Source organism: Thermobia domestica, chromosome 16 (genome assembly GCF_964235325.1).
Source record: "Thermobia domestica chromosome 16, izTheDome1.hap1.1, whole genome shotgun sequence".
NCBI classification, from domain to species: domain Eukaryota; kingdom Metazoa; phylum Arthropoda; class Insecta; order Zygentoma; family Lepismatidae; genus Thermobia; species Thermobia domestica.
Window position 1 is genome coordinate 102,172,613 of NC_137469.1, and position 22,974 is coordinate 102,195,586.

General features: G+C 36.2%; 1 protein-coding gene across 5 annotated transcripts in view; it reads right to left on the minus strand.

The window, feature by feature from the left end:
* RhoGAP100F (Rho GTPase activating protein at 100F) overlaps nucleotides 1-22,974 on the minus strand; it is a 1,104,624-nt gene that overhangs the window by 175,891 nt on the left and 905,759 nt on the right. For all 5 annotated transcript variants that reach the window (XM_081742854.1, XM_081742858.1, XM_081742855.1 and 2 more), the window contains one exon: nucleotides 5,495-6,713. In XM_081742854.1, coding sequence (XP_081598980.1) covers nucleotides 5,495-6,713 — 1,219 coding nt within the window. The remainder of the gene's footprint in view (nucleotides 1-5,494; nucleotides 6,714-22,974) is intronic.

The following is a 22,974-nucleotide window of genomic DNA, read 5'->3' on the forward strand; positions in this document are numbered from 1 at the left end:
TTCTTGTTTTAAGGTAAGAAAGGGGAAACTTGATGATTCCTCGCTACATTGAAATTGAGGTTGTTATCGCATTACGCAAAATGTGACTGAACAGTTTGAGATGAATTTGGAACGTAGTACGTACCTGGAGCTGCACAGGGCAGGTTTCTATCATATCACTTTGATTCGAGGTATATCCTAACGGAGGCATGAGGAGATAAAAATTTATGCGAAAAATTTAGTACCTAGTATCTAAAAATTTAGTATCTAGTAAAATTTACTAAAAAAACTGCTGAAGAATTTGATATGAATTTTGTAACGGTAGTTAGTGCCTATCTTGAGCCAGGTTCTTATTCACCCACTAGATTCAAGGGGGTGTGGGGTTCAAAATTTCAACCAGAAATATAGTATCTCACAACTCCCTTAAGACGATGAAACTTGGTATATAACTTCCTCACTATAAATAAGAGAATATGTGTCCCATCGTTTCCATAATTCTGGTATTAACACGGGAAAGAGGAATAATTTCTATAATTGTTTTCGTCAAATTCAAATGGACGTTGTCTATTGTTCGTGATTGCATCACGGATAAATCGCTGACCTGTTTGAAATGAATTTTGAAACATTATTAGTACATCTTTCAAACTGGCTTTTTATCACGTCACTTGATTAAAGGATGTTCTAAGGAAGGATTAAAATTTATGCCAGAAATATAATATCTGACAGGTTTTTATTGTTATAGTTTTTTGAAATATGTATCCTCAGGACCGGACCTAAGAGCTGCAGGGTCTAATTGGGAACAATTTTGGATGGCCCCAGGTTCCAGCCAACTTGTAATTGTTCATTTTACTTGACAAGCCGAGGGGTCCAGTTTGGAGCAATCGGTCAAATCGGCTTCAGGACAGCCCTGCGTATCTTATGGTGGGAAAAGAGGTTCAGTCATTTTCCTTAGACTAATTTTCTCCGTGCATAGAACGGGCATTTCAAGTAGTTACAAATATTACAAATGTTGCAATAAAGAGGCGTTATATACTGCACAAGCACAAAATAACTATGAATAAGAACTGTGGTTTCATTATCAACAAAAATAGTAATAATCGTCTTTCTTACAGTGGTAACCATTAAGTCTTGCTGGAAATATATATAAATTGCTGAGAATATTCTATTATTATTATTATTATTATTATTATTATTATTATTATTATTATTATTATTATTATTATTGAAGATTTAAGAATTCAATGCTGCATCTGAAAAAGTAAAGAGGCATGAATAAAGCGCATATGTCCAACGAACAGAAGGAAGGGACGTGGAGTATGCAGGGTTAACGAAGGGGCGCCAAGTAAACAAGGTTGGGAACCATTGGCCTACACAATACACACACACACACACACACACACGCTTACATTGAGCCACCAGCAACAGGACGGAGCGTACAGAACCAAATAAACGGATTGCGCTGGCAACCAATAAGCAATAGTCTCAACTTCTTCTAGCACCAGTAGCGTCGTAACAAGAAAACTAGGTTGCAGTGTGGTACCAATATTGTTTTCAATATAGATTTCCCTTAAATTTTTCTCTCGTGGACAGTTCTTTTATCAGCGCACTGTACTTCAATCTCCTTTTTAAATGCTGTCCTAGGCCCGAACATTTGAATACGGGTTTTCTTATTACTCTTAACTATATAAAATAATAGTTAATGTTTACAGTTCGTACTGGCTACCCTTCTTACCATGCTTTGTAATGTCACATACACTATATCTTCTGTTGATCAAATAAACAAACAAAAATTAATAATAATCTGCCTACTATATCACGTATGTGTAGAATAACAATAGGGACCGTAATTAGATTTCATTGAGAGCTTTCAACTTTCGTATGTAAGTGCCACGGTCACAAGGAAAAATGAATGGGAGTTTTAAAGAGCCTGTGAAATAAGCACATGATAGAAGCAAGCTTTGTGTTTTGATATGTACTTTGTTCAACAGTTGACATATACGAGCAAGGTTTTGTTGTTGTTACAATGGTCTCCCCTTGTCTTACTTCCGGTCACGCTGAAGAGAAAGATAACATCTCGTCGTGTGGAGGAGTCCTCAATTCCCCCCTCCCTAGCGTCGAATTCTTTGTCACATAAACAGCACACTGCCTGCCGTCTCACATGGCACCTTCCACTACCACTCGCATGCAAAGCTTATATACATATGCGCCTAGCGTTGGAGCAAAGCTTCGGACACGGCTCGTTAAATTTTCTGCGAAGACTTAAGTGAGTACAACCAACAACAGAGGGCAGTAAAGGTTCTTTGTCGTATGTAAAGTAATTAGGCTGTTCTCTCATATGCTCCAGAGAGCTATACAAACACATACACACACTGCAGCATTGCATATTCTCACCACCTACCTTCTACCAGTTTTTCTTTTTAATCATCACAGTAGTATATTGCGTTAAACAAACACTGATTAACTTACGTAAGACTTACAAAGTATGAACAAATTAACGGAAATATTCTCAGAAGCAAAATGAATCACAATTTCTGTCAGTCATAAAATTTGTTCCCTCATTTCAATGCACGTTATTGATAAAAAAAAATATATTCTTAAATTACCAGTTAGAAGGATTTCTCTAATGTCACAGTATGTACAAAGACAAACTAACTACTGCCAAGTTGGTATATAGTCCCTCTCTCATTAACCACGGAAATCAATTTTCTCTCCTTTCTTATTAACCATGCATGAAAATACTCACACGCACTTGACAGCAACATATATTTCGTATTTACCATTTCAGCTTAAAAAGGGAAGTGGGAACTTACACCCAAGATATTTGTGTATTTGATAGTATTCCAGGGAAAGAGAACTTCAACCAAGTACGCCTAATATATATTTTCTGCTAATTTAAAAGTTGAAGTGAAGAGTGTTATAACTACTCTTAAAATATATATTTGCTACTATTCTAGCTTAAAAAGAAAAGTGGAGAATTTAACCAATTATGGCCAAGATAAATATTTTCTACTATCCCAGCTTAAAAAGGGAAGAGGGTAGTTTAACCAATTACATCGAAGATATATATTTATTTTTTTACTATTCCAACTTAAAAAGGAAGTGACGAGTTTATCAACTACGCCCTAGATAAATTTGCTACTATTCCACCTTAAAAAAGGATTTTTTAAGCTTTTAACCAACTACGATCAAGATTTTAACCAACTACGATCAAGATATATTTTTCTACTATTTCAGCTTTAAAAGGGAAGTGGAGAATTTAACCAATTGCGTCCAATATATATTTAATACTATTGAAGCTTAAAATGAGAAGTGAGGAGTTTAACTAACTACGCCCAAGATATATTTTCTACTATCCCAGCTTAAAAAGGAAAGAGGGGAGTTTAACCAACTACAATCAAGATATATTTTTCTACTATCCCAGCTTAAAAATAGAAGTCGAGAATTTAACCAATTGCGTCCAATATATATTTAATACTATTGAAGCTTAAAAAGAGAAATGAAAAGTTTAACCAACTACGCCCAAGATATATTTTCTACTATCCCAGCTTAAAAAGGGAAGTGGGGAGTTTAACCAACTACAATCAAGAAAGTCGAGAATTTAACCAATTGCGTCCAATATATATTTAATACTATTGCAGCTTAAAAAGAGAAATGAAAAGTTTAACCAACTACGCCCAAGATATATTTTCTACTATCCCAGCTTAAAAAGGGAAGTGGGGAGTTTAATCAACTACAACCAATATATATTTGATACTATTCCAGCTTGGAAGAGGGAGTTGAGGAGTTGACGAATTACACTCAAGATATAATTAGTAATAATAACTATTTCAGCTTTAAAATGGAACTGAAAACTTTATCCACCTTCGGCTAATATATATTAATAATATTGTACTTCCTGTTCCAGCTAAAAATGTTAAGTGAGACTCAAACATTTAAGACACCTGATACAAGTAAACTGTTCTGTACCTGTAAACATTAGTTCGAGAACGACAAACACCACGCCACGAAAGCCACTTATACTTGACCTGTCCCTTCAACATGTAATAGGTTTCTTGAGTATTGAGAAAATAGAATCAGTTACAGTATATTTTCTTAGGAACAGCGTAGACTAAGTGTAAAAAAGTAGATTGTAGTCTATATTCTTAATTGACGTACATATACCGATATAATATTTTTCTGAAACTGAATGCTTTGAGTTTCAATAAACCAAGGTCTTCAATATTTGATGTACATTGTATTAGTTTGGTACTAAATTCACTTACAAAACTACAGTTATTATTATTTTTGTTTTGCCTTGGGAAGGCATTATTCTTGTCATACACTAACTCTTATTTCTTTTCCCACCACTAAATTTCTGATATAAACTGTCACCAATCAAGGAAATATTTAAGTGGATGTTGCAATCTATGGCGAAGCAAGACTTCTGTGTAGATATTCTTCTTCTGTTAACATTATTATTATTGGTTTCGAATATTGTGTGGCTATTTTTTATTTTTTATTTTGTTCTTTTGGTTTCGAGAATTAATGAAATTTACTATTTCCTTCTTTGTGAACCATGGATTAACTATTTACAATATTCATCCCTGTTTAAATTTGTGGAAACTAATGTGTTCCTTCACATTAGCATAGTGTGTTGTGGTAATACTCAGTAGAGTCTGTTACACTCGATCAGCAGGAAACAACAATTGAAAATAACTTCATTATAATTATAAATTTTAGATTATCGGTTATTTCAAGTAAATGGAGCTTATATATATGTAATACGATACATGATTTCCTCAAGAAGAGTATCACAGCAAATGATTGTTGCCTTGACTTCTTGATAACATCTTGAAGAATACATTAATTGATCGATTAGAGTTTAGCGTCCGTTTCCAGTACCGATGTATATGAAACGTGGACCTGCTGTTTAAGGTGGAATCCAAACAACTGTAATGCATTCAATGCTCTTCCATCAAGAATCGAACCCGGGATCTCATTTACCAAAGACACACACGTTAGCCAGTTTTTCATTCGCTCAACCGCGAGATTTCTCTTCTTCGTCTTCAGGTTTAGCTTTCCTACTTAATCTAAAACCATAGGGACACGAATAGAAGAACCTCAGAAAGGATTAAATTTTCATCCACGTTCTACAGGGGGACTGAACCCTCAATAGGTTTCACCAAATGATCATCAGCCAAACGCCTAAGATGCTAGACTACATTACGTTGGTTTTTGAGAAATCCAAGCTATCAGACCAGCAGGGAGAGTTTGAAGAGTAAATTATCAATAAAACTGTTAAAACATAGATTTCTACGAGAGCCTAAAGTTAAATTTCTCTATTTCCTGTCTAAATATTAATTGTTTTATCTACTGTTAAACAATGTAAGCTAATGAAGGTTGAGTACGTACTAAAATAGGAACCTGGGAAGCATCATGTGATGTTTACCACTGAAATTTAGACCAAAGCCATTATAAACATGTATAAAACACGTCAACAAAGTTATTAAAATGAAACATTATTCAAGAACCTTACCTCTTTCTCTCCGCGTCGTTGGAAGCTCTGGAGCGGATACGGCGCCATCACTATCCTCTTGGCTGTCCAGCATCCCTGGTTCTCTTTCGAACCTCACCATATGACGATGTCGTCCTCTATGGTCACGCGGCAGTGAATTGCTTCGGAGACCCGCATAAGGTCTTGTCATACTAAGTAGGTAGGACGACCGCCCTGAGGTTGTTGCTTCTGTGTCGGATGCATAATCTAAAGACGGCGTCCGGCGCCTCAGTGCACCCAGACGCTGCATAGTGTCCGCATATCGTCCGCTAACAGGATACTGCATCGTTGACGCCTTAAGGCTTGAACGAAGCGGTCGCATAACGTACTCGTAGAGATCGTGCTCCGTTCGCGGTAAATGTTGGTCACTCCCAGATCGCAAGATACGTCCTCGTGCGGGGACTCTAGGCCGTGCCCCTGGGGTTAACAGTCGCGTACTGGTCATTGGTTGCGCTGCACGACGCGGAGGCGCCGGGCCACCGTAGAACGTGTGCACTTTCTCCGCGAGTGATTCGAGAGTTTTAGGGTATCCGCGTTCGTACGGCTGGAAGTGATGCGGAAGCGAGGGTTTAGGTTGTTCGGTAATTACTGGGGGTGGAGGCTGATAGGACCATGTCTCTTCAGGGGGTCGTTGTGGAGGTCTGTATGCGTGCTCCGGCCTCGAATTATAATAGAGGTATTGCTCCTCTTGATAGAGATCAGTCTCATCCAAGGGTGACCTGCGATGCGGGGGCATCCTTGGCGGGGGTTCACGATATTGCGGTATTCTCTGAGGAGGAGGCGGTTTCATCATGGGAATACCATTCTCACCATTACTTGTACTTTCATCCACAGGCTCCTCTTCGAGTTCTTTTTTAATCACCACCACCGGAGGTGGCTTTTGTTCAGCGCGATGAAGATGCGGCGATGGCACACCTTTCTGAGACTTCCTTTGTCTTGTGGTAAGCACTAACCGCCTTGGAATGGACATAATAATGACAACATCGTCCAAACTCATTCGCGTAACATCCACTAAGTTCACTGCGAGGATTTCGTCACCCACTTTGAGGCAGCCACTGTTGTACACAGCCGATTCAAGAGCAATTCTTGAGATGAAGACACCATCACATCGATCCAGTCCATTCCCTTCCCTGATGTACAAGCCCAGAGTTTGTCCAGGTCGCTTTACTATTTCCACAAAGTGGACAACGTGCTTCTGGTCCTGTAATCAAAAATAAAATGTTTACTTTTAATATGTGAATTAGACCTTATTAAATTACACGATATTTTTAAACGTGTTTAGTACCCATTCCATTGATTTACACTGAGAAAATTATATTTCTGTTTTCTTTTAAATTAACTGGAATTTCAATAGTATTGTTTTACTAATTTCTTTTTGAAGCCTAGTTAAATGTCCATTGTTCACCAAATGAATTTGGATAATATATAAATTTAATACTATGTTGTTATTAAATTTTAAAACTGTACAAAGTGCGATCAAAAAGTCTCCTAGCAGCGGATTATTGGCACTTGTTAATATAAACACATTTTTGAACATGGAGACTGCGATGGCTCAGTGGTAGAGCGTTCACCTTTGGTGCATGGGGTACTTGGTTCGATCCCAGCTCGCGCCAAGTGAGCTTTGTGGTGAACAAACACCGTGTCCGTGGGTTTTCTCGAGGTTATCCCGTTTCCTCCCACTTTCTTCATTTTACCATTTCATTCATTTCTCATCATCATCGTTTTCTTTATAGTCCAGTCATTTTAGGTTCAAAAATGAAGGTTTAGAAAAAAAAAATTCATACAAGCAAGGGACTTTGTATGAGCACTCTATATACCTTTAGGACTGAAAATATATAAAGTCCCCAAAAATAAAAGTTGTGCTCAAGCCGCCATCTTAGAAAATGGCTGAACACCTAATATTTACGAAGGAAGTCGCAGAATTATGTTCAAAATGATATGGCAAGCACACTAATTGGTCAATTGGTACAAATTATACCTCGTTAGAATTAAAGTCAAATAAGCTTTTATACGACATATAGCAATTGTCCGTAGTACCCATTAAAGGGAAGTAATGGCGGGAAATATTTAAGATTTAGTTCAAAAAATTCCCTTTTATCGAATTTCTCCGGCTGTAACATATCAACACATGGAAATCATTCCAAAAAAATTGCACAAGTACACTCATACATAATAAATATATTCTAAAAGTTACACATTATTCCGACTAAACCAAATGGAATAATAATTTGCAGTTGTTATAATGTTTGTCTAAACTGCGTAAAGAACTCTATAATAACGTGTCGCAAAGATATTTTTCTCACCATTCCACCTACAGCTATAATATGAGTTATTAATCTATGTAATCAGAATAAAATGAATATTGAATTGATGTAGTGTTGTTGTTTAAAGTGTTTAACATAAGGAAATACTGAAGGAAATTTTTGGAAACTTAAGTCTAAAAATGCCCTCTTTATGAATTATTACTGTTATATAGAGGCAATACTGCATGGAAACGATTAAAATATTGTAAATAGACACTGATAAAACCGTGCAAGTGAAAGTGCCCAACCTGACATAGAAGACAGTTCTTTCATGTATGTTGCGTTTGACAATACAGATGTAAACACGAGTTCTGCTCTGGTCATATCCTTGGTGGCATAACATGCATAACTCTAGCTAAAGCAGTATCAACTCCATGGCGTTCAACTGGACAGTATAAAAATTTGCACTACGAGAAACCAGTTACATCTGCCTTAAATGATTTGAAGAAACAAAACATAGAAATGAACAGTAAATTATTATGGCAAGGAATCCAGCTTAATATTTATTGGATTTGTGGGTTCTTGTTTTCAAAGAACCGAATACCATTTTGGAATGGTTACATGAAAACAGTTTTTCAAGAGCAAGGAGCCTGTCAAATTACTAAAGTATTGCCGATGCTTTTTTTATATATAAATTTAGAAGCAAGTAATATGAGTGCTATCAATACAGCTTTAACATGCTGTTTCAGAGAGCAAACGTATGAACAAATCATGTATGATTACTTTCGACCAACCTCTTTTTGTAAAAGTATGTGAAATTATAATGTCAGCGGAGGTTGGGAGCCTTTTTTCAACAGCCATTGTATGACTGGGTAGCTTTCACTTGAGTTTCTTAGATTCGATAGGTTATATCATGAGAGGCAGCAGAATTGAGGAACTGTGGCCAAGTGTGTAAGCCAAAAACTCAATTCCCCACTTTATGTCAGGTCATGCTTTCTCTCGATCCTTGAGAGCACATCTACTAATATGTGCATTGTTTTATTGCTTATATGAAAGACAGCGATTATTTTAATACAATAATAAGAGATACTGAAGAGGTACTTAGGAATGAAAAGTAATTGGCAGCATTAACATTATCTGAGGCATGTATCCAAGTGGTAGATGACTTAAATAAAATCTGTAAAAGAGCAAAGGAAAAAGTCGAACCGCAAAATTGTGGCTTCAGTATATGAATCAATTGATGTTGGTCATGGAATTCATCGTAGCGGAAAGAACTGGAAACTGGAGAAAGCATGTGAAGATAGTTAAACTTATGCAGCAAGCCACAATTTGTACGTAAAAAGTGTTCACAGTATCTTCTGTTGGAACTTGAATGCAAACATCGAATGCCAGCACGACTTCGAAAAGTTTCTTCTCCGTTCGTTATTTTGAAAGATATTGGTCGGAAGTATCCACTGATATGTTTATAGAGCAATCACTGAACCGCCCGATAAAATCTGTAGGTGGACTTACTCATGCTAGAAACATAACAAATGAGACTTTGTTACGATGGATTTCTTCCTTATCACTTAGTAGGAAATATCAAAAGCAGTGGAGAAACTATCTTTTACATCCTCTGAGCAGTATAAGAACGAACCTCTCGACAGATTCCTGATTACCAGGACGCGGAAACCTTTTGCAAGTTGCTCTTGGAACATAAACCATTTAATCGAAAATCTGGAGAACTAATCAACATCGCGTTGTTGCAGATGATATGGTAACTTGTGATCAAGCCATAGAAAAAGGGAATGGTTTCCTTAGCAGCAAAAGAGAGAAAAGATTTTGGGACTTTAATCATTTACAGGAAAGATAAAGTAATTCTCGTTGCAGCAATAAACTTTGGGATTGTCATAAACAATGAAATAATTCTTGTCAATACGCAGCAGGATAATTTAGATCCTCAAGAACTGAGAAGATGCTTCAAGTACGAGCTTGCACCAAATCCACCATCCTTATTTGACAGTGTATCATTAAGAAAAAATAAAAAGGCATCTCATTTTAAATGTTTAAAGTATACCGATATGTCGTATTTTCTCGAAGACTGCGTTCACGTTGTTGACGGTGGTTACTTACTTCATTGTGTGGTGTGGCCCGAGCTGCAACTTATGAGAATATTTTCCAAAGCTGTATTTCTGACATAAAATCATATTATGGAGGATCATGTACTATGGTGTTTGATGGATATCCAACCAATCCCATCATAAAAAGATGTGAACGCCAAGTAGAGTTGCTAAGAGAACATCTACAAACATACATATAAATCTAAACTCTTCACTAACAAGTACATACGAGTAGAAGTGCATAGACACAATACATTGTTCAATATTCCAGACCAAAAGACTCATCTGCGTGAGGTTTGTGATGTTGTTCTTTTTGCTCATGCTGTTTCTGGATGTGATACCACTTCACGCCTCTACAACAAAGGTAAAATAAAAACTCTAAATATTCTCCAAAAAGATTCTGAACTTCGGTCGACTGTAGAAGTTTTCAATCTGTCTTCGGCTTCAAACGATGAAATTGCTTCAGCAGAAGAAAAATTTCTACTTCAGTCGTATGATTGTAAGAAGAGTGAGAACCTCGATGATTTAAGGTATTTCAGATACAACAATGTAATAGTCAAACAACAAGTATATATGAGCATTTGATCTTGCCATGCTTACACCGACCAGTGATACGGCCTCACAGCATTTGTATAGGGTCTATTTACAAAACCAACATTGGATGGGGAACATGTGGGACCCAACATTATGGTAATGGATGGTCAAGAATAAATTGCCAACTCCCGTAACTTCTTCAAAACAGCCTGCACTATCCGAACTGCTAAAACTACTGTTCTGTGCATGTAAAATATTATGCACTAACAAATATTGTGAATGTATAAAATCGGGACTGGCCTGTTCACCAATATGTGTCACATGTTAAGAACTATCTTGTGACAATCGTACAGAAGTCTTTGATGATGATTTGGAAGACAATGTTAATGAGAGACTTGAAAAAACCCATCGGGCTGTGATATGAAAAAATTCATACTATGCGGTCATAACTCGACAACTTTTTCTGCTATCAAGATCGGTAATATTAAAAAAACTTATAATATTATAAATTTTTCTACCTCTTATTTCATAGCTTTTATTTTAGAAATGTAAAAAGAGGCTATAACAAAATTTTCTAAACTTTTCAAATAAAAATTTTGAAGAAATGATTTAAAGCTGTCACAGCTGTCGTTTAAATGACTGTCATTTCATTTTTCTTTCATATATTGCGTTACAATAAGAGCTCGACTGTTGCGATCTACCATTGTTGCTAGAAACACTGGACACTTCCAAAATTATGTTTAATATTTATTAATGTCTGTTTACAACGTTTCGATCTTGTTTCTATGTAGTGTTGCCTCTCTATAACAGCAATAATTCATAAAGAGGTGATTTTTAGACTTAACTCTCCAAAAGTTAACTCCAGTATTTCCTTATATTAAACACTTTAAACAACAACATTACATCAATTCAATACTCATTTTATTGTGATTTCAGAGATAAAAAACTCATATTATAGCTGTAGGTGGAATGGTGAGAGAAATCTCTTTGCGACACGTTCTTTACGCAGTTTAGACAAACGCTATTATAAGAACTGCAAATTATTATTCCCTTTGGTTTAGTCGGAATAATTTGTAACTTTTAGAATATTTTTATTATGTATGAGTGTACTTATGCAATTTTTTGGGTATGATTTCCATGTGTTGATATGTTACAGCCGAAAAAAATTGATAAAAGAGAATTTTGGGAACTAAATCTTAAATATTTCCCGCCATTACTTCCCTTTAGTGGGTACTACGGACAATTGCTTGAAAGCTTATTTTATTTTAATTCTAACGAGGTATAATTTGTAACAATTGACCAATTAGTGTGCTTGCTATATTATTTTATCTATAACTCTGCGACTTCCTTCGTAAATATTGGGTGTTCAGACATTTTCCAAGATGGCGGCTTGAGCACAACTTTTATTTTTGGGGACTTTATATATTTTGAATCCTAAAGGTATAGAATGTTCATACAAAGTCCTTTGCTTGTATGATTTTTTCCCTAAAATTTGTATGGACTATTACTATTAAAATTTTAATGACTGGACTATTAGTCTAGCCGGCATAACCGTAGGATGTAAAACTTCATGATTCCCTTTAATTTTTTTTAAAACATATATATGTCATGTTATGCGAATGAACGATGCAGGCCTTATACTGTGCAAAAAAGACAGCACGTATCAAATTGTAGCCACACTGTTTCCATGTACCTCTTTGCCATAATTCAAACAAAATAATAACAAATTTTAACAAAGTAAGGGATATTTAAATAGATTTGAAGAACAAATCGGTAAAATTTTACCATTAAAATTCCTGTTCATTTGAAAGAAAATAGAAAATTATCAATGGAAGATAAACATAGATAGTGCAGGTATTTAACGCCATTAAAGATCTTATATATAAAAGAGAACGTACAAAATCCTTTGTTCCCTCATCACGCTAATACGGCTGAACCAATTTCTTTTATTTTTGGGGGGTTATTAGGATTTGGACCCTAGATGGTTTTTATCATATCACTTTAATTTTTAATTACCAGTGTCTTGAGATAATTGACCATTCATGTGTCCATAACGTACAAATCCTTTGTTAGTTCATCATCATAGGTAAAAATAAACGTATTTATATGCAACCCGCATGACCGTGTCACTCGGCGGGTTAACATAAATGACAGGCGCTATAATGTTAACATTTACTGCAATCACTTGAAAGCGAAAAAGTAAAAATTATCTAAGTAACAAAGTTTATTGCGTTCCGGGGTGACCGCAGCGAAGCGGGGCGGGTTAACATAAATGACAGGCGATATAATGTTAACATTTACTGCAATCTTCTATGGTTTTTATCATATCACTTGAAAGCGAAAAAGTAAAAATTATCTAAGTAACAAAGTTTATTGCGTTCCGGGGTGACCGCAGCGAAGCGGGGTGAACGCTGCTAGTACCGTATAAAAATATTCAAATACCATCACATACCAGCAATTTTGTAAGTCAGTTCTATAGTTTATACCAAAACAATTACCTACTTTCTGTAACAATATATAATTTCAAAACATTACACATTATACATTTCTGTAAACATTAGTATATAAATATCTATAAAGGTTACATTATACATTTCTGTAAAGATGCACAGAATGTGATAATGCCACTCAGCAGAGTAATGTTATTCTGTTGATAATTGGCAAAGTTAAATATTTTTATCCTCCAAGTAAATCTTTTACATTTTATAACACTTCTAACTGAAGTTATAGGGTAGACCTACATTATCAATTTCGAAAGGTTGATATGAAGAAAAAGTTCAATACGACTTCAATTAATATAGATTAGAAATAGTTACCTTTGTATTGCATTGCTTTCAAACATAAAGATTATGCAAAAGTAGAATTTCCCCCCATCTTCATCCACTTGCCAACATTACCTCTGAGCAGTAATCATAACTTATTATTAACACCCATAGCAACATTTTATTGTCAATTTAGTATAACCACACGGCAACCATCTTGTAAATTATGCGAGCATAATGCTGTAGTCCTTATTGATCAAGTATTATATTCAGTTCAATACAACACAGTTTTATTTATACTTTCTGGAACTCGTTTAATAGATCCCTTGCTGTACTTTCCATTAAATTTTCATAGCTTATTCCTTATTAAAGTTGTTTACAATAAAATCCATGAAATCCGAAACGACTTTGGAAAACTGTATTTCTGTGTATTGATAAAGCAATGGTACTTAAATATATAAATAAATCACAATTATTAGTGTGAAATTATGATAATCGTTTCTTAATTGAAGCATATGCCATTCATTTCCTCACGATTATAATTAAATGAACGGTTGTGAAATTGTAGCATTGTTTGAACACAAGGTAAAATTAGCTCATGAGCCATTGAGTTTCGCTATTATGAAAAAAAAACTCATCTTTCATCGATTTCAGCAAATCAGCAATAACTAACCAACAGCCTAAGCACTTACTTTCTTATATCCTAAATTAACGTTTAATAAGAGGGTTTCTCCACGTATTTTCCATATATATATATATGACTATCTGCATAGTGTCAATACTTGATCTTCTGCATGAGTCTCTCTTCTCCCTCCTAAGCTCATTGCGCTTGTCTCTGCTTTTTTTTTTTTTAGACAAAAGAATGTTTCTTCATCATAATCGACCAATTCCAAATGCCTTTCTTAAGAGGCCTAATCACTGCGAAATTAAAATACCGTTAATTTTACAGTAATTATGTGATATCTTTAAATAGATAAAAGATAATCGAAATGTGGAACAAGAGCGCTCTAAACAATATTATTTTGTATATGATACCGTTATTACGAGTCACCTAGTAGCTTTCCGTTTGCAGCCATTTAGAAATGCGAAAATAAATGCCGATTTTCAAAATGGCTGGAAATCGAAAGTAGATCAGTGAGTCCTGATAACGTTATCTCATATAAAATAATATTGTCTAGGTCGCACTTGTTCCACAGTACGATTATCTTTTATCTATTTGAAAATATCACATAATTACTGCAACATTAGCAGTATTTTAATTTTACCGTGATGAAACCTCTTAAAGTATCAAGGGATCAGAGCTTTAAAGATAGTATAAAGCTACACAAAGTTTGTTCCTGTGATAAGAGATTTAGTTGTTATCACCCTATCTTTTCAATTTAGATTAATATGTACAGTTAGGAACATTAATTAATGGAGGTTGGAGCCATAAGAAAGAATGGCTTCAGCCTCCATTTATTAATGTTCGTGACTGTACAAGAAATGACTAATAACTTTCTACGAATATTTGACTATGTTCTTCGCTGTCAATCTGTTTGAAGATAATGACTGTACGCTGTACGCAATAATTGTCCCATTCAGATTTTAAAAGTATTGCCTCGTTCATTTTTGACTTAAAGTAATTCTTGCAGAGGAATTCAATGCCCCTCCCGTTATCATTTGTTCTGGGATTTTGAAATTCCGGCATTTAGTACAGTGTGATATAATCTATGGATCCCAAGATGACAATTTTTCGACATTTTGTTCTTTCCATTGTTGCAAGCTTTTAATTGTCAAAGTTTATAAATATGCAAAAAGTTTATGTACACTCATGCCCAAAATTATTGTCGCATGTTTATAAATATGTTTTTGTAAGAATATAATTTGATAACGAACTCACCCGGTATTTCTTATAATGTTAGTATGTGTATAATCGGCAAAGACATGTATGTGGCAAATTTCATGTCAAAAGAGGAGTAAATAAGAACAATAAAACGAAAATAAAACTTTCTTGTCCTATTGTCAAAGAGGAATCCAATGCCTTTTCCGTTATCATTTGTTCTAGGATTCTGGAATTCTGGCGTCTAGTACAGAACCAAGTATTCTATAAATCTCAAACTCTCAATTCGTAGACATTTTGTTTTTTCCATTGTTGTAAAGGAAGTTATTGCACGACTATGTGATGTTTGTACGTGTATAATTAGCATGTTCAAGTTTTTTGTATTTTTAATATAGTTTGATCTACATTTATAAATAAGACTCAATAGACGAAAAAATGTATACCTGACTCAACTCTTGTAAGTAATCAAAATATATAAATATAAAGTTACATAAACAGTACCATTCTGTCACTATCAATGTTCATTTTCAGTGCTCGTTTCTCGGAGCGTGTTGTCTGCACACCTAGTGACGTGCAAAAGAGACTACAAGATATATATTTATGGAAGAAGAGGGTTAACAGATTGCTACGAGAAGAGAGGTCAAGGAAGATAAAGTGCAGAGGTCAGCAGTCTTACTATCAGAACATGAAAAGGAAAAGGCGCACTCCTTCTTCCCTTATCAGCTCCTCTTCTTCCACCAATCGATGGGTGGGGGTGTTCAACATCAGCAGTGAGAGAAGTCACACGAGTTCAACCAATGCCTTAAAAGTCATTTTCTAGCTTACGAAGAAGACAAATCAATATTCTAAAGGAACGCAAATGATGGTTCCGCAGCCGTTACCTACTTCTCATCTGTCTTTTCCAGTCTTGTTGCACTTTCAAACGAGTAAGATAATGCTGGAGAAGATTGTTTTCTGTAACAAGTACATCACGTGGAGCAGTAAAACGTATAGAAAGCAAAGTACATGAAAGGAAGAGTTACTTCAACGATATACGTCAAAAGATACTCTTTCTAACACTTAGGAAAAGAAGAACAAAATACGAAAAAGAAATTTTGTGACTTATCAAATAAAAAATAGAAAAATAAAGACTAAAAATATTTAATATTATGTTTTACAGAACAGAAATGTAAAAATCATTAACATAGTATAAATGAAAAAAGCGGCACAAAATTACTAGTAACCTCTGAAATGTGAATATGGATAATATTGGAAAAATGAAATTCAACTCAAATAGAATGAAAATATGTGAATAATAGTGGACAAACTAAAAGTAATTAATATCATGGAAAACGGAAAAAGAAACTGGTTTGGACACTGTTGAAGAAAAAATAATATTCTAGACAGATGGATAAATTAAAATTTTACGCTCCTTTCAGCAGCGAGACTATATAAGACATGGACCTACAGCATAACGTGAAATCCGAACAACATGGGCTCCGTCATGAATAGAATTCGGGTCTACTGAGCACACTGACGCTGACCATCAGTATAGGATGGAATCCAAACCACCATATGCGTTCAATGCTATCTCACCAGAAATCGAGCCAGGAAGCATAAGTATCAGAGGCTTAATAGCCACTAGACCAGTGGGGAGAGACATGTCTGCAGGAAGTTTATGGAGATATGAGATCTTACTTGTTGATAGATATGTCAGGGAACATTACTAAGATAATACAAGGTCACAAAAGAAAGTAATGGGCTCGATTTTCTTTTTTGACCAATCAGAAGGGCTAGAACACGGAGTCTTCAGACGTGACGTTTGGTGCTGAATGTTGGGTAAACGATCGTTTCTCTTCAATAAGCTTGTGGATAGCTGCTTGTTGCGTAACCTTCAGGGCCGGATAGGATACTCCTGTGGTCTATACTACACTTCGGGAGGCGGGAGCTCATGTGGTTCGGATTCCACGTTAATCAATAGGTCCACGTCTCATATAGCCTCGCTGCTGAAAGGACGCTAAACTAAAAATCAATCAATCAATCAATCTACACTTCGGGAATGCTTCACCCCAAAAATAATACATTTCAAATATATTTCTACTTACCGAATTTGAAAGTGGTGGTGTTGTAGCCCATTCAGTTTTAAAACACGAAGAAAATTTTCTATTTTGATCGCGCTTTTGGACTTTGTCATAAGTTACGACAAAATTATTGTTGATAATAGATCTACACTCACTCGCAGCTACGCAGTCTCATTGTTCCATATACATCTTAACGGGAAGATCAGTCGAAAAATCCGTAATGCAGAAACTCCCACATAGGAAATTTCTAGTACAATAAATCAATTTATGCTGTAATATGTAATAATGGGGGAGGGAGTCACGTACACCGCTCTAATCTGCTCAATGTAGGCGTTAATCTGAGCCTGGTAAGGGTCAAAATGTAGAGAAATGTAAAACAGCAATGCGAAATAAAATTTTGTTTACCCCTGAAAAATCCACTACTGAGATGCATTGTATGATACACAAAACCTACGAGAAGGACGCTTTATCGAAAGGATAAAAGTTTCGGGGACACAAAAGAGTTCAAAGAAGGAAGAGACAGAGTGTGTCAAGTTCTGATTGGTAGTCTACCAAGTCTCATTGACCAAATAAGACTCTTACGAGCAAATAGAAGATGAATTTAACTCCTTGTCTGACCCGACCTGTATTGGTAATTTCTTTTGAGGTTCGGATTTCTCGAGGAAACCCCAATCTCGCGTTTGATTTGATATGCATAGGTAGTAAAGTGGTATCGGTGATAGCGGAAGAAGCGCTAGTGTCGCAGATTCTGCCTCGAATGTGTAATTGTAAATGTGTTGATGTATGTATGTGGGTGTATGTAATTATTCTTTTTTACTTGTGGTGTTGCGTTCTTTTTTTATTTGTGTGTGTCAGGCAAAGCCTATCGTCTTGATGGAGGTCGAGTTATTCTTGACTGGGCTGGCTGCTTTTGTTGTGGATGGTAGTTGAAAGGATGGTAGTGCTCAAGAGAATATGGTATAAATTGAGGGAATTGCGATCTGGCATAAATTTGCCTGGTAGCTGTTGTGTGTCCAATCGTTTGCAGGATTTCGTATACGCATTTGCGAGGTTCGGTCCAGAATGTTCGGGAATGAAGATCCACAAGTTCTTCGATGTATGGAAGGCCGATGTCTTCATGACGTTGAGTAACCCTGGTATCTCGGATATGGCTAGTGACTAGTCTTGCAGTGTAGTTTTGTATAATCTACAGTTCATATATATATGACTTGTGTGCATGCTTCCATGCGGAGTGTGTGTAAAGGAGGGTGGGTCGCACCATTTGTAGATATGAAGTTTGACTTAAAGTTGAAATCCAGAAAACCTGAAGACATACATTAATGCTTGAAGCCTCTGATGACCTTTGGAGACGAAATGCTGCATGTGCTGGCGATACGTCAATTTTTGATCGAAATGGATGCCGATGTACTTGATGCCATTTGTTTGTGGTAATAGATAGTTGTCGTAGTAGAGATGAACAGGGGTAGGCTGTCACTGCTTGGAGAAATGTATAGCGATAGTTTCTCAGGATTTATCTTGATTCCTCAGCTTGCTGTCCATTTTACTAGGCGGTCCAGGTGACGTTGCATCCAGAGTCATACGAATCTGACCTTCTTGTTACTGGCAAAGAAAACGGTATCATCTGCGAACGTTGCAACTGTAGTATGTGCAGTGGTTGGAAGATGTGCTGTGTACAGATCGTAAAACAGGGTTCTGTGGTACTCCGGCTTTTTTGACTCTAAGGGTATTGTTCAAAAGGAGTTAATTCCACTGGACTAATGGGATGTTGCACATTACGTTGACGTACTTAAATGGCTGAAAAATAAAGTCGAGCTCATGCACTGGATATCACCACGCCCGGGTTTTTCAACATGACAATGCGCCAAGGAAAATATAGTTCGAAATGGCACCATTTAGTGGCTGGTAAAAATGTGCAAGCTGCCGTCACAAGTGATTTGAAAGCGATTCCCGTTCAAGACTTTCAGGAAAGCTATGACGTGTGGCGGAATCGTTGGTAACTTCTATTGATGATGAAGATTGTTTTTTTTTCTTTTAGAGAAATTTTAAGTGTACAGGAAGCGTATCTTCAAATAAATGAGTTCTATGGAATCAGTGCCATTACTTTCCGGACAAAGTTAGTTCATTCTCAATGTTAATCACGGTAGGAGCCTCGATAGCACACTCTGTCTTCGAATAGGTACATAATAACAACAGCCTAATAGGTATTCAACCTTGACTGCTACTCTTTTTATTAGTACAGTAGATTATCGACTATCCGGCTAGCGATCATCCGGCCTCCGTACTATCTGGACTAGTTCTAGAAAAAAGAAAGAAAAAAGAAGAAGAAAGTCCGTCATAAAATCAGGAATATTTTTTAACAATTTACTCGACTTGTAACGTCTTCATAAAAATGCTAATTTGCTCAGGAAGAGCCGTAATCTATCAACGACACAACTTTTTTTTTTTTTTTAAATAAATAAAACTGTCATATTATTTCTTTTTAGGTCTACCTTTTCACATTTCTGTTAACTTATATCAATGAACAGTAAGTCGAATTTAAATCATTAAAAATTATGCCTACGCTTTATGTTAAAGTTTTGTTTATTTTATAATTGGATGTATGTAAATAATTTTATATTTCCTTCGATTAAATTTTTAAATATTATAAAATTTACCTTAAAGTTTCAAAAATATTTTCATTATTGTACTTCTTTTTCTGCACTGAATTTTTAAAACGTACAGAATAGTACATAACAAACATTTACAAAGTACTGGCCTGTACTAAGAGGATAGCAAAAATGAATGAAAATGAAATGAAATCTTTAAATTTTACCTTTCACGGTTATACCGGCTAGTCTAAAGGAGGCGGTGATGATAAGAAATGAATGAAAATGATGGAACGAAGAATGTGGGAGGAAAGGGTGAAATCCGAGAAAACCCACGATGTTTGTTCATCACAAAGTTAGTTTGGTTTGAGCTGGGATCGAACCAAGGAACCCATGCACCAGAGGTGAACGCTATACTACTGAGCCACTGCGCCCCCCCAAAATAAATAAGAGTGGGTTTTGGTATAAAAAGTGTGTTTTTAATGATATATGTATAGCAACAACTGAATAATTATAGAACTCAGGCTTATCAGGCTTTTCTGTTATCCGGGCTGCCCTTTTGCTACATTAGGCTGGATAATCGTAATAACCAAGAGACATTAGCTAACAAAATTCATTGCACTTGAAAACTCCTGCCTGCTTAATGTGTGGCCAGTAAAAGTAAAGAAAGAACATTAAAAGAAATAAGTTTAACTATTTGCTTAAACAATTACACACACTCTCTTTATGGAGGATGATGATGAAGTTCACTTTTTAGGGGGTAAAAATTTCACAGAAAAAGGGCGTTGACTTGGATAAGGACGAAAGCAGCAAGGTCCCTCTCCCTCCTTCTGAAGAAAAGAAAATTACATCAGGAGTCGCTGTTGAAGGGACAGCTAGAGGTGAAAGAAGAGAAGGAGAAGACGAAAATGCACTTAGATAAGCAAGGAAGAGACCCCTGAAGGAAAATATTAAAGAAAGAAGGTGTCAAAGAAACAACTTCCCTCAGGCCAGAAGGAAATTGTGTTTATTTACATTTTTACTGGTGGAAGAAGAGAATCTGCGACAGTAGCAAGCGCAGCACCAGAGGGAGGAGTAGAGAAAAATCTTTTTGCATCTGAGGAAGAAGACACAGGTGGGACATGAAGGCGTTCTCATAATGCCTTCTCTTACGAACGGAAGAACAAGACGTTTGTCATCTGTCTACCATTATTTCTTTAATATAAGATATTCCATTAATGGCTTTCAAAGAAAAAAGGATGTTGCAGATGGGCTTAGTGAGAAATAAAACGAAGAAGACCTACTTATTCTCTCCATGTCTTTTAACGAATAAAAGGAAAGTAGTGCTGTAGAATTAAAATGAAATCATTGCCCTGACCCTAGGATGAAATTTTGTCTCTGTGTATAGTGCTACAACTTCAAGTTCTTGTTTCCATTGTTTATTTTCAGAGATCATTTAAGGACTATAATCTGCGGAGATAGCCGCGGTCATAGACAAGAAAAATACAGATGTACTTTTTCTTCCTACTTCCCGTTGACTTTAGAGTTCTATGTATTGTACAAGTAACAACCAAATCAAATACAAGAAATGTCGTGTAGCAGTGGCACTGCTATTTGTTTGCTTTTCAGAGGTTACTCCACAACTATTTGCTGTTTAAACAATGGCGATCATAGACAAAAGATATACAAATGTACTTCTTACTATGTTTCCAGTTGAAATTAGAATTAAATGCACTGCATAATAACAACCAATCAGCTACGAGATAATGTGAAAGAGTGGCACTATCACTGTTCACATCATAAACGAAAGAGGCGAAAATAAATCGGCAACTTGTCAGGTTTGCCAGCTTTAGAGAGAAATAATAAATTAATAAAAATATTTAGTTAATACATACGGCTGATGAGTTTATATTCGATGCTGCTGTCATCTGTATAGTTCCGCAGAAGTACGAAACTGGCGTCGTTGTAAGTTTAGTGTCAGCCTGCAGGTGCTGGAATGTCCTGTTGGTGCTACTGAAATGCCACGAAAGTGAACCGTCAACGGAAAGGGTGCATCGTGGCTCTTTCCCATGAACATTTTTCATAAAACCGCACACTGAAATAGTGTCGGTTTTGAAGGAAGGCACACATGATATGAAAGAAATGTATATGTTATCAAGTTGTATATTTACTGTAGTTTGTGTCGCTTAGGAATTAATTTACTTTATTGCATCATTAATTGTTGTCTTTAAAACTGTTTCTTTTAAACAATTTATTTAACTCCTGATAAATTTTAGGCTTCATGAACTGGGCACCTGATAAAATGTTGGTTAACTGCTAATATTGTTCTTGAAAGTACTAGTACTTTCTTAATTTGTTACTTGTTACATGTTCGCAGGGCCGGATCCAGAATTGTCTGAGGGGGGCTGAGAATAACCAATTGTACTGAAACTCTTCAAAGTGACAATATTCTTTACCCCTGACAAAACTGATACATAGAGCGGGGGGGTATTTTAAAGTGGGCTGCAAGTGGAATGCAGGACAAAAATGCCTTTCTCTCCTCCTGCCTTCTGTTTTCTTCCCTACTTGACAAATGTTATATTATTTTGCTTGGTGACTCCTTTTCCTTCAATCTTCACACAATCAACTTAAACTATTGCTTTTACAAAGCTCTGCTTTCTTTTAAGCCCCAAACGGAAACATGATGGCGGAAAGTTTCGGAATGTGTTGCTATTTTCACTGCTAGCTTCTCATTTTAGATAATGTATATTTACAACGAAGGATGGGGGGGGGGGCACGTGCACCTTTGCACCCCCTAAATCCGGCCCTGCATGTTCGTATTTTCTCAGTTAATAACTCCATCAGGATCAGGCCTGTATCTACGGGGGGTCTACAGGGGGCCGCTCCTCCTAAAGTTTTGCTGGCTCCCCTAAAATTTTCACGGCAGGCTTGCAAATGAACTATAATAGGTTGGATTGGTCCCCCTAACTTCTAACGGCCCTCCCTACATCTTCGGGATGGCTATCAGCCTGCTCAGGATACATGATTTAAAATCTTAAAATAGTTTGCATAACAATAGAAAAAGTTATGTTTCTAATTGGGTATCGGTGGCTCAGTGGCAGAGCGCTCATCTCTGACCCGTGAGGTTCCTGGATCTCCTCTAGCATCCGGCAAGTGGACTTTGTGATGGGCAAACACAGTGTGCGTGGGTTTCCTCGAGGCTCTTCCGTTTCCTCCCATTTTCATCATTCCACCATTATCATTCATTTCATCATAATCGTCTTCCATAGTCTCGGTGCAAAATTATGGGACATTAAACTATATAAAAGAAATGTGTCTTAGAAATTCCACAGTTTTATCAGTGTATAACGAAAGGAAAAGTTCAAAGATGAAACATAGGGG